Genomic DNA, 12,474 nt, shown 5'->3' with positions numbered 1-12,474 from the left:
AAAAGTTTTAGTTTATTAGAGGGGCAAAATGGTAATTCAACTTTTAAGTTTTGAGCTTCCTGCTTATAATAATATATGATTTTATAATACAAATACAGAATTTACAGAAAAGCTAGGTGTTCGAACTCACGAATCTCAACCTAGCTTCGCCTATGATCTAACATATTGAATGATTCGAATTTGAATAAAGTGGTCGTTTAATAGCTTATTTTATAATAGGGATAATAGATACATATCTCTTTTATTTAATTTGATTTTTATATCCTTCATTTTGTATGTATATAAATAGGTATTTAAATTTGTATAAAGTTGAATAATTAGACATATGTGATGTCCTACGAGGCCAATTTACATCTTACGTGATATCTAATGAGTATTATGTTATGTAAGATGTGTATCTACTTATATATATCTAAAGTTGAAAGATATAAATGTCATTTGAGTCCAAATAAAGGACATGTTTATGTATTAATAACTAATTGTTAAGAATTTGACCTAAAATGTGTCTATTGTTAACAGTTCGAATAAAAATACCTCTTTCATTATTCACCTAAGGGTGTGGCCTAGTGGTCAATGAAATTATTCAGAATCTTGAGATCTCAGGTCCAAAACTCCGTGGAGACAATACCCGTGCAATAAGTCAAGATGTGTTGATACCACGATCATAAAAAAAAGGCATTACATAAATGTGTCGTTTAACTTGGCTTCAACTGATATCTATGTCCTCCATGTCCTCCAACTTTGGATGTGCACAAGTACAAGTATACACTTCAATTTGTATAAAATTGAACAAATAGATACATTCGTCCTACGTGTATTTTTATCTCGTAGAACATGTGTGTCTACTTATTACTTGACTTGAGGTGACGTCTATACTCTCTAACTTTGAATGTGCAAAAGTAGATACTTAAACTTGTGTAAAATTGAAAAGATAGACATATTCGTCGTATGTGATGTCCTACATGACAATTTTGTATCTTGCTTGATGTCCTACGTGTATTATGTCATGCTAAACACATGTGTCTACTTGTTCCTCTATTTATGCACATTCAAAGTTAGAGAAACACATATCAGTTTAAGTCAAAATTAGAGGACATATTTATGTATTATAACAAATAAAAATATCTCTGTTGTTACTTTAACATATCAAAATGCAATTTTTTCTAGTAAACATATTTTCTTTTCCTTTTTAAAATATCCCTACATTTTATTCCTAATATATCTACCACATAGTAATTTTTTTTTATAAAAGGACCAAAATTATAAATTAGGTAATTTTTCACTATAAAAAAAATCACTTTGTTTTACCAAAAAATAAAATAAAATAAATAACTTGTTTGTTAAGATTTCCCTATCTAGTTTCCTTATCTTCATCATAATAAGTCAAGAGAATTGCCACTTTAAAACACAAAAAAAATTAGAAGAAAACCCATTGCAGCACTAATTCAAGAATACTCAAAGAGAGAGAAGAGGAAGAGTTGGTAGCAATGGCTGCTGTAAATGGTGTAGGACTTTCATGGCCATCAAAATTGACCAAAACTCAAACACCCAAATGGGGTTTTTCTCCATCTCACCGTCGATGCAACCCATCTTCTTCTTCATCTGCAACCATTAGAATGACAGCCTCTGTTGATGAAAAGAAGAAAACTTTCACACTTGAGAAGTCTGAAGAAGCTTTCAGCAAAGCCAAGGTAATCAAAATTCAGTTTTTTTTTTTTGGCTTTATGTTCATACAATTCAATTTGGTAATGTTATTCAGTACTCATTAGACAAAAGTAAGGTTCAAAAATCCATAGACTCAAAATCCTGGATCCACCTCATCTTCTAGATAAGGTGGTGATAATATTCAAGATTATGGATATTGTTCAGTGTTTGTTCTTTGATTTGAAGTGTATTGGTCAAGATTTGATTTTTCATGCTAATATTGTTGGTAATATTGGAGGGGGTTGTCATGTGACCAGGAGCTCATGGGTTCGAGCTGTAGGAACAGCCTTTTGCAGAAATGCAGGTAAGGCTGCGTACAATAGACCCTTGTGGTCCGGCCCTTCCATCCCAAGCATAGTGGGAGCTTAAAATTGCTAGCTTTAAGATATTTGGGTTGGGTGAAGAGAAGAAGAAGGAGATGTTGATTTGGTAAAGTTGGTGTTAGGTGTGGAAACAAAGTCTTAGCTCAAAAGAAAGTGAAAGACTTTGTAGTGATATTGTTAATGGTGTGAGGCTTTTTTGGAGAAAACCGAGTGGATTTGGTCTTAGTCCAAAGTGGACAATACCGCACCATGTTTAAAGTATCTTTGGGTTGTTTTAGCCTAACAGTTGGTTCGCCTGCCATTTTGGCATCTCCTGATGAATTGATGTATAACCAGTGCTATCTGATCTGACATACAGTCTAGTTGTCCTCCCATATAAGTTAGTATAGCTTAACTGGGATCTATTTGTGACTTCATGAGAACCTTGAGTATGTTTTAGATGTTGGTTGTGCTGAAAAGGAGTAATTTATATCACTGTTAAAATTTCATGAATATTCGAGGTGGTTTGACTACAAAGAGGAGATATATTGATGGATCTGATAATGTAGCACAATTTCTGCAGGCAAATATGTTTCTTTGCTTTAGTTGGTTCTGTTTCCCTTTATTTATTCTTTTGTTTCTTGTGTATCTTCTGATGTGACCTACTGAGATTGGAACCTATGAGGGGAAAATGCTAAACCCTATCACATTGTGTAGATGGGGTAAAAGGTTAGAAAAATGGCGCTTGAGGAAGAACAAATTGAACAACATTTTAGTTGAAAAGGGACTTACACTTTGAACCTCAAAATACAGTTTAACTAATTTTTCAGTTATGTGGTGTAAGCCTTCAATCTACAAAGGTACACTTGATTCATGTTATTCTTCTTGTATTGTGCTCAAAATCTCTATATATTAGTCTCTTGCAGCATAATACTCCCGAAAGCAAAGGAGGAAAGATTCAGTCAATTTTATTGATCCTTAGTCCCTACAAGTTCTTTCATTGATTTCATTGTGTTTTACTGTTGGTAGGAGTTGATGCCAGGAGGTGTAAATTCCCCTGTCCGTGCTTTCAAGTCAGTTGGCGGACAACCTATCATTATTGACTCCGTGAAGGGCTCTCATATGCGGGACATAGATGGTAACGAGTACATTGACTATGTCGGATCATGGGGACCAGCTATAATTGGTCATGCGGATGATGAGGTTTAGTTCTCTACTCTCAACTCTATGTTAAGCTTGAAATTTCATTAGTCACTGTGCATTTATTTGGCCTGGCTTGTGAGTAATAAGTTATTACTGCATCTACTTGCTTTGTATTTGGTAACATGTTTCAGAAACTCCGTCTTAAAGCTGCTTCTTGTCTTTGCTCTCATTACAGGTTCGGTAAGTTTTGTATTTTGGAAGAACCATTGAATTACTTTGGCCTTAGATGACTATTTATGACTACGAAGAACATATGGTTTAAGTTTTTTATCTTACTGGGATGTGAACCTGAGACCTCATGGTGCTTAACCCATTTATTGACCGCTAGGCCACACCCTTGTGTGCTTCTTTTGTTCTTTTTCTTAAATAGAAATTGGTATTTGACGTCCATCTTGTAGACGGTTCCTGTGATAGTGTATAAATCAGTATTATTAAAAGTTGACTGATGAGCATTTCACGATTTGGTTGGAGGTTGAGTGAACTGTGTAGCTTACTGGGTGGATAAAGTGAAAACTCAAGTAGAACATGTCTACATAGTAGACCTAGGTGGGACTGTCTAAATGTTTCACTTGTTTGTCCTTCTTCTTTCTGACGAAGAAGAAGAACCTACAATAGGTCAAGTGGATTCTCTTGAGTTCAGCTTTAAGAACTATTGCGCAAGACACCTCAAAATCTTCTATGCCCCTCTGTCTTATTACACTCTACTATGGAAACATAGTTGATTAAAAGTGTCAGTACTGTAGGTGGGGAGAGTCCTTGTTGGCATGAAAGGTTTAGGTACGAACACGAGAGGGTAAGTTTTTAATGCTTTTTCCATTGTTTTTGAGGCAATAATCTTGGTATGACCTTTCCCTGCAGGTGCTAGCAGCATTGGCTGAAACAATGAAGAAAGGAACGAGTTTCGGTGCTCCATGTCTCCTTGAAAATACACTGGCAGAGATGGTTATTTCAGCTGTTCCAAGCATAGAAATGGTTCGATTTGTCAACTCTGGTACAGAAGCATGTATGGGAGTACTACGGTTGGCTCGTGCTTTCACTTGCCGTCCTAAGATCATCAAATTTGAGGGTTGTTACCATGGTCATGCTGATCCATTTCTTGTTAAAGCAGGCAGTGGCGTTGCCACCCTCGGTCTTCCTGACTCTCCGGGAGTTCCAAAGGCAGCTACTATCGATACTCTGACCGCACCTTACAATGACATTTCTGCTGTTGAGAGCCTCTTTGAGGAGCACAAAGGAGAAATAGCCGCTGTAATTCTCGAGCCTGTAGTCGGAAATGCTGGCTTCATCCCACCTAAGCTAGAATTTCTTGCTGCCATTCGCAAGATCACCAAAGACAATGATGCACTTCTTATTTTCGACGAAGTTATGACTGGATTTAGATTGGCATATGGCGGTGCTCAAGAGTATTTCGGAATAACTCCAGATTTGACAACACTCGGGAAGATTATTGGCGGTGGCTTGCCAGTAGGTGCATACGGAGGAAGACGGGATATAATGGAGATGGTAGCACCTGCAGGACCAATGTATCAAGCTGGCACCCTAAGTGGAAACCCATTGGCCATGACTGCTGGAATTCACACGCTTAAGCGGTTACAAGGACAGGGAACATACGAACACTTGGACAAGATCACCGCGGAACTTACACAAGGAATCTTAGATGCTGGAAAGAAGACCGGTCATGCAATGTGTGGTGGCTCCATAAGGGGGATGTTTGGCTTCTTCTTCGCGGATGGTCCCATCTATAACTTTTCGGATGCAAAGAAGAGTGATACAGAAAAATTTGGCAGATTCTATAGAGGGATGCTGGAGGAAGGTGTTTACTTTGCACCATCACAGTTTGAGGCTGGATTTACTAGCTTAGCACACACTCCAGAGGATATTCAAAGGACTGTAGCTGCAGCTGAAAAAGTTTTGAAGCAAATTTAACCACCAGATTTCTTTTTGTATGCTAGATGGAGAGATTTTCCTTTTTAAGTTTTTGTTCTGTTGAATAAAAGTTGATTTGTAACATATTGTTTATTCAGAAACATGCTGTATTATTTTACCTCCTGTATTTAAAGCATTTTTTGGTCACTTGAGTACATCTGTACTATATATTAAGAAGAGGAGTCTTGGAGCGACAGTCAAATTGTCTCCGTGTGATATAAGTCACGCGTTCAATCTGTGGAAAACTGGAAATAATCACTAATGCTTGCATTAGAATAGACGTCTACATCACATATATCGAGATAAACGTACCATGAAATATATTATAACCTCTGTACACTTGAAGAAAATATGTATACCAACTGCATATACACATGCAAGCCCATTTTCTTCTAGTTTGTTTATATATTTTAATAGAATCAATGCAATCACCAAGAGAAAAAGTACATCAGGAAATGAACAATTCACAATTCAGGTTGCATTGAAGAAGAAGTATATTGAGTTTTAAGCAGGTTGTGATTGGTATGAACGACGCCTAAGTTGTGACTCTGGAGTAGGCTGCTGCAAGAAGATTTTCGTTGGGTCATTGGGATCGACATAACTGCAAAATCGACAAACACCATAAGAATTCAGTAAAACCAGTTAGCATATTGAGGGGGGGAAAGGATCGTTAACTAATGTCGTTGTAAGGAGAAAGCAACGTTGACATACGCGTGTCTAATCATCTCATCAACTGGAGTTTGTGCAGCTTGGAGAGGGTCTGCCCGTGGCTGTACCCCTGACTGTTGCTGAGCTCGTCTCACAGAGGCGATTAAGTTGAAAAATAATGGCACGAAAGTCCCACAACCACCATCCTTGAACAAAATCTTGAATGTGTGTGTGGAGTACAAGGCCCTGTTTTCATTATCTGGAACAACCTGAACATGGCCAGAATCGGTTATCTAATGTTGCACGCACATAATCCAATGTTTTCAAAAGCAAAAAGTGCTAAAAGTCTCTAAGGTTCGTTGGGGCTATAAGTGTAGATAAAATGTGGTGGAGAAAATCACAAATATGTATGTGTAGTCCTAGACTAATAATTATAATTATGAACAACAAATATAAGGAGAGAAATTTAGTATTTAGTGTCATTGACAAGGTGCTAGTGCCTTGATGACGGCACTATCGCGCCAGCTAAGCTCAACATACTTTGCGCCTCGCTTCACCCAAAGCGCACCTTAGACAACATTGATTATATTCGAAAATAGTAATTCAACTTACCGGATCTACAAGTCCAGAGATGTTGTTGCAGTGGAATACTGGTTGCTTAAATTTTTCATCAGAAACAAAAAGCTGCAGAATGAAAAAAAGTAAATAAACCTTGTCAAAGCAAATGTAGCTTACATTCCTCAGTTTTGTAACTTCTTGCTCAGCAAAGTCACCAACTTACCAAATTATTTCTCTGAACAAAAACATAGAACAGATGAACCGAATTCATGTCATGCATCTTAACAAATATCCGAACAATATATGCCATAACATGCTTCCTAGCAGATGTTGTATCTAGCAATGTTGTGCTTAATATACAAATCAGATATAAATCATGTCATAATCGTTGAATTAACATGTCAAAGATTTAGAAACGAACAGTACAGTTTCATAGGAGAAGGATCGTATTTGACCAAAGTGATATATCTGCTCTAATACGCGCCATTCTGAATTGCACATAGTAAAATACGACTTTCTAAAATGTATTTCAAAGAGAGAACAAAACTACAGGATTCAGAAGCATATCATACACAAAGTTTTGTTCAGCCTCAAAAAGAAGCAACAAAAGAAATATCGGTAATCGTTATACTTGGAATCGCCATTCTGAATTGCACATTATGCATATGTTGGTCTAGTTACAGCAGATACTGAAGGAGCGCCATAGTAACTTGTTAATATTATAGTAAGAGTAACAAAAGAGAGTTTTCGCGATTTTCTTCTCTGATCCACAGAAAAACTATACCAGTCATGAGTGAATAGAGTTGGTTAGCATGTGGTGTTTGCAAAATCGGAGGACGGTAAAAAGACATAGAAGTATAACATACCAAAGGCATATCAAAAGCAATGAAATCCACAGGCATCTTTGCAACAAAGACCATCCGAATATTCGACAAGTAGATTGTCCCTCTTGTTCTTGTTTTTCCTACACTGATAACAAACAGTCTCATTAACACAGCTTCATGAACTAATAAAAAACAATGAAGGCAATGCAAGAATCATGTGTTTGAAAACAAGGAACTCAAAAAAGTAAAGCAAATACATTTAACCATATTTTCTACAACAATTTAATTCCTTATTTGACACTTCACATCGATTTTATCGTCCTCATCCTCCAACTAACCTCATCGAAGCCAATATTTTCATTGAGGAGTTCAACATCTAATATATATATACATAGAGATATGTGCACAAAAAATAATTTTAACCATATATAAACAGTATAATTTTCTATGAAAAGGGACCTTATTAGCTCCGCCCCTGCTGTCACCTCCACTTCTCATAGTATTTGCATAAAATTATACATAAATACTTTCAGAGTATTTTTTTGTTTTTATATACACGAAACACAAGAAAATAAGTTTCCTAGAAAATTTCCCTTTAGAGAGTAGAGAGGATTCACAAATTACACCATATAGATAAGATAATTCTTATATATTACAATAAATTTTGAATATTGAGGGGCTCAAATTTCATCTCGAGGTTTCAAGTTCAAAAATTAAGCATTTTCTTTTACGAATCCCTAAATGAAAATTCTGAATTCGCTAAAAAAGAAGAACTTACCCAGGGATTTTGTCGACCACAAACTCAACACCATGTCTAGATAGGACGAACAATTCATTGAGGAAAGGAATTGGCATTCCATTAGGAAATAATTGAGGATTCACTGCCATTTTTATTTTCTGTTTTCTGATCGGAATAGAAAATCTCCGATCGGAAAATTTTTGGAATTTGGGATTAGCTTTTGAAAATTGTTGTTTTTCTACGTTCCAAAATCTTACGCTAAGATTGCTTATGAAATTTTAGGGTTAATTTTAAAGTCAGTCAAAATAAATAAATATAAAATAATTTACTAAATTATTTCTATTTATTGTGAATTACCAAAGCGACGATTATTTAGATATTTAGACCATACTATTGGCATTTGATAGAGCGGAAATTGTATAGAGTAAGATTTATGTACATAAAATCATTTCTAAATCTTATTGAATTACATTGAACACAATATTATTGTGAATAATGATATTCACGTAATGTGGTCGTCTACATCGTATAGACGGCCATAATAACACTTGTCTATTGCCTGTTTGGCCAAGCTTTTAGTTAACTTAAAAGCATTTTTTTAAAAGAAAAAAGAACACAAAACTGATGTTATAGAATCAAGGGAAAAGGGTCTGATATATTCCTCAACTTTGTCATTTGGAGCTGATATACCCCCTCGTTATAAAAGTGGCTCATATATGCCCTTACCATTATACAAACGGCTCACATATACCCCTGCCATTATAAAATGGCTCACATATACCCTTGAAAGTTAATAAAATAGTTTAAAATTTATATATTACTTCTAATTTTTTTTAAAAAATTATTTAAGGATATATATGATTCTTCTATCAAAGTTCAAGATATATTTTAATTTTTTTCATACATAAATTATTTTTTGACTTCTTTATTATAACTATTTGAGTTTCTTATTCTTATTTTGTTTTTTTCTTTCATTCCTTAGTTTAAAGAAAAAAAAATTAAACTATTTTTTTTGTGCATATTGTAATTTAATTTCGTATTCGAAGAAAAAATTTGGTCATCTACAATAAGTTTTACAAGAATATTAGTGAAACATAAATAAATTTGATTATCAAAATAATAATTATAAATTAGTCATTGAAACAAAAAAAAGTCAAAAAAATATGTTTGACGAGGATTAAATTTACTCATATGGGATTATATTTTTTGGAAAAAAAAATAAAAATTTAGATTAAAATTATTATTTTTTCATTTCCGTTAGAGGAAAAGAGTATATGTGAGCCATTTGTTTACAAGTAGGGATATATATGAGTCACTTTCATAACAAGGGGTATATCAGCTCTAAATGACAAAGTTGGGGGTATATCAGACCCTTTTCCCAAGAATCAAAAATAATTACAATGATAACAAAGGAGACGTAACTTGAAGTCATGTAGAAGAAACATATAGATACCAATCAATCAAGTGAACCTAAGAAGCTTGTAATAGTAACATCTTTACACTATTGTGAATCTATAAATTTTTGAAGTTTATTTCTAAAAAAAATAAGAAAGTTATAGATATATACAGTTCAGCCGACTAGTTTACTAAAAAATAAATGTAACATATACACTATTAAGTATATATGTTGTGTATAAGTAGTATATGATATTTAGTAAAGTATACACGACTTATACATTGTTTGTATTTTATAAATAAACTAGTTTATCGAAGTGTTTAGGGATCGTAATTATCCCTAATAAAGGAATATATATAATTCCTCCTCTGTGGCTGAGGAAAAATTATGTTATAAGAAACCAATGAACTATTTGTACTGAGACAGAATTGAATTAGAAAGGAAGCCGGTGTATGCAGGGTACGTGGAAGGGCCGCACCTGAAGCAAGCATTCAGTGGTTGGTTCCGCTGCAGCTCAAACAATGACTTGGAACTTACACGGAGATAAGTTTACTATTGCTCCAAGGCTTCCGTTCTGAGGAGAAATGAATAACGAGTAAGCATTCAAGTGTTTGAAATAATACAGAAAGTTGGTAAGACACAAAAAGGCAGTCTTCACAGAGAAATGAGAAGTAAAATCTTCTTAAAAAACAACTAGTTTCAAAAAGTTGTTAGTTCTTGAGCATGCTTTATGTTGTTCCCTGAAAATCCCTCTTTCAAATATGCAATTATTTACGAGACAAATAGACATAATCAAGGCGACCAAGGTTCAACTATGATCGATATTGATTGTAGATACAATCTTATTCTCCTGGAAAAGAGAATTGCTCCGCTGAATTTGACTACAAATTATGTGTTCATATCACAACTAAACTGAAATTCCAAATGTGATAGTCGTTATGAAACACCATATTAGCAAGAGTCTAACACGCACCCACCAACATTTTTGAAGAATTTGAGCAATAGAGGCAAGAGTAACGCATCGAGTACATAGAAAGCTTCCAAGTACTTGGTACCCATGGTTCGCATATTAAACTCGACTTATCCCAAAATCTAATGAGATCATTAAACAAGCAGGTTCATAGAGTGGATGCCACCCAATATCAGACAAACTATCTATCTAATAATGCGGAAATGGAATGTTTATTCTCTATTCAGATTCCCCTGATTGAAACAGATGAATGTGAACAGAAACAGATACAGCAAGATTGACACGAGAGAAGACGACTAATATGATAAATAGGCATGCTGAAAACAATAACATTACCTTCCAGTGTATATCAATAGTCTCATAAAGTGGGAAGCAAATAGAAAATCAACCAAAGCTTTAAGACTTCAGATCCAACAAAGTTTGTAGTCTTGCACCACTTGCTACTCTGGATGGTTACTTGAGATGAAATTAATGCAGAAAGAAAATCAACCAGCTCGTGGAGTTGAAATCGATCATGGAGAACATAATTGCTCCGGCTCGTAAATAAAACATAGGAGACTTTAGTTTAAATCTAATAAAACTTCAGCAACTCAAGAAAGAAATGCAGGTAAACAAAGCAAGAAACACTTGCTCTATATTAGACAACCAATTTAAATTAGAACTATTGGGGCAAATCTTCAAGACATATATAAACCTTCTTGTTTTCCCAACGGGATAGCTAGAAAGGTGTGGCTAGCTCGTTGTCAGCTTGAAATAAGACTAATCAGATGTCTCAAAATCGTTTTGGTTTTCTCACTTTCTAAGGCCAGATAACTGACAAGGTATCTATATGCTTTATCTTCTAAACTAATAAGATTCAAAAAGAATCACAAGTAAAGCGAATATAACCACATCTTACCTAATCTGATGCAAAATTAAAGCTGAAAGGTGTCGTTAATCTCAGATGCTGCAGAGCAGAATCCTCCCAGATGCTGCAGCGTAATTCCTTCCTCCTCCATGTTGAAGCAGCACATGATAGAATACGGCATCATGTCATCCATAAATGTATGATATACTTTTTAACAACTACAGTTTAATCTTCTGATGAGTACTACTGAGGAACTTATACAGCATGAAGATCATTAACGTAAATAATCATCAACTACTCTTTCTGTTGAAACTTGAGCTGTTCCATTTTGAATCTCTGGCACACATCGCACATTTATACATGGAAAAAACATAAAGCTGTAGCAAGATTATCTGGTCCATAACCAATCTAAGAAGCTTGAGTATAGAAATTAAGAGCTATATCCTCCTTATACGTTCGCCTCCACAGCATTTCACATGTTTCAACTTCACACTGTCCCATGCATTAGTTGATCAGTCGACACGTGTAACCAGTAATGCAATAAATGAACCATTTCATTTTATATAGTATGGTGTCAACTCAGTCATTGAGATGTCGAAAACATCTAATTATAGCACCCATTCAAGATAACACAATGTAAGTTCAGTAATAAATTGAAGTCCATAGCAATCTTTTGAGTAGGAAAGTTTAAGCTCACAACTGATATAGTTTCAACAAATTACAGAATTGAATTCAACGGAAACCGCCATGGCTTCCTTACAAAACATTCATGTGGAACTATAGGTTTTCATAGTCCACACTGATCCCCTATTATCTCTTGTTACAATGTGATCAAAGCAGCTTATTATGAGGTCTGCAAACAACAGAACAAACCCCACCAAATTCATCATCACAAGCAACAACTTCCCCTGATGCTTGTGTTTCGTGTTATCGTCCCACAGCTTACAACACCAAAACTCGGTGAACGTGTAAACTCTTGACAAATGAGATATAGCAAACAAACCTAATCCTAGCAATAATTCATGAAATTGAACAAACCCCTAGTTCATTTCTCACTCACTAGAACCTAGCAACAAATTTCTCATCTAACACAAACAAGAACATTAAAACACATTTATACGATATATTAACAACAATAACGATAACAATAACAATAACAATAATCATATCTTCAACGTCCGTCATCGTCTCTTCTCCCGGAAGAAGGCTGTGGAGGACCTGATAGAGAAGCTAGCAAATTGAGATGCCCTTGAGTCATTGGTAAGTAATTCCCAACTCTAGCAGCTGAAGCCTCACCCATCTGCTGCTGAAAGAATCTAGAACTCTGCGAACTTAACGCTGCCGCGGCTGCAGCTGC

The 12,474-nt window shown here is 35.1% G+C and overlaps 3 protein-coding genes across 3 annotated transcripts in view; 1 reads left to right on the top strand and 2 right to left on the bottom strand.

Annotated features, from left to right (window-relative positions):
- Window positions 1-1,378: 1,378 nt before the first annotated feature.
- Window positions 1,379-5,290, top strand: LOC107017479 (glutamate-1-semialdehyde 2,1-aminomutase, chloroplastic). Its single transcript, XM_015217690.2, has 3 exons — window positions 1,379-1,691; window positions 3,036-3,209; window positions 4,068-5,290. The coding sequence occupies exons 1-3, from the start codon at window positions 1,488-1,490 to the stop codon at window positions 5,133-5,135; spliced, it is 1,446 nt and encodes a 481-aa protein (XP_015073176.1). The 5' UTR covers window positions 1,379-1,487; the 3' UTR covers window positions 5,136-5,290.
- A 140-nt stretch (window positions 5,291-5,430) lies between these two features.
- LOC107017481 (WW domain-binding protein 2-like) lies at window positions 5,431-8,186 on the bottom strand. The gene is made up of 5 exons (XM_015217692.2): window positions 7,944-8,186; window positions 7,208-7,310; window positions 6,396-6,467; window positions 5,847-6,052; window positions 5,431-5,736 (listed from the first exon to the last, which is right to left on the bottom strand). Exons 1-5 carry the CDS (start codon window positions 8,051-8,053, stop codon window positions 5,640-5,642), a joined length of 588 nt encoding a protein of 195 aa, XP_015073178.1. The 5' UTR covers window positions 8,054-8,186; the 3' UTR covers window positions 5,431-5,639.
- Window positions 8,187-11,758: 3,572 nt separating this feature from the next.
- The window catches only part of LOC107017480 (transcription factor TCP7-like), a 2,453-nt gene continuing 1,737 nt past the window's right edge, over window positions 11,759-12,474 (bottom strand). Inside the window, exon 2 of the mRNA XM_015217691.2 lies at window positions 11,759-12,474. This exon is cut by the window's right edge and continues 1 nt beyond it. Within this exon, the coding sequence (XP_015073177.1) occupies window positions 12,289-12,474 (186 nt within the window). The 3' untranslated portion in view covers window positions 11,759-12,288.

The sequence above is a fragment of the Solanum pennellii genome, chromosome 4 (genome assembly GCF_001406875.1).
Source record: "Solanum pennellii chromosome 4, SPENNV200".
Taxonomy (NCBI): Eukaryota; Viridiplantae; Streptophyta; class Magnoliopsida; order Solanales; family Solanaceae; genus Solanum; species Solanum pennellii.
This window is presented reverse-complemented; position numbering and strand designations above follow the sequence as displayed.

What these genes read in the sequence shown, in the direction of transcription:
- LOC107017481 (XM_015217692.2), bottom strand. Translation starts at nt 8,053, where the DNA reads ATGGCAGTGAATCCTCAATTATTTCCTAATGGAATGCCAATTCCTTTC. An exon ending in GTGGTCGACAAAATCCCTGG is followed by an intron (nt 7,311 to 7,943) that starts GTAAGTTCTTCT and finishes GTTTGTTATCAG; the next exon opens with TGTAGGAAAAACAAGAACAA. An exon ending in TCTCTGGACTTGTAGATCCG is followed by an intron (nt 6,053 to 6,395) that starts GTAAGTTGAATT and finishes GGCCATGTTCAG; the next exon opens with GTTGTTCCAGATAATGAAAA.
- LOC107017479 (XM_015217690.2), top strand. Translation starts at nt 1,488, where the DNA reads ATGGCTGCTGTAAATGGTGTAGGACTTTCATGGCCATCAAAATTGACC. An exon ending in AAGCTTTCAGCAAAGCCAAG is followed by an intron (nt 1,692 to 3,035) that starts GTAATCAAAATT and finishes TACTGTTGGTAG; the next exon opens with GAGTTGATGCCAGGAGGTGT. An exon ending in TTGGTCATGCGGATGATGAG is followed by an intron (nt 3,210 to 4,067) that starts GTTTAGTTCTCT and finishes CTTTCCCTGCAG; the next exon opens with GTGCTAGCAGCATTGGCTGA.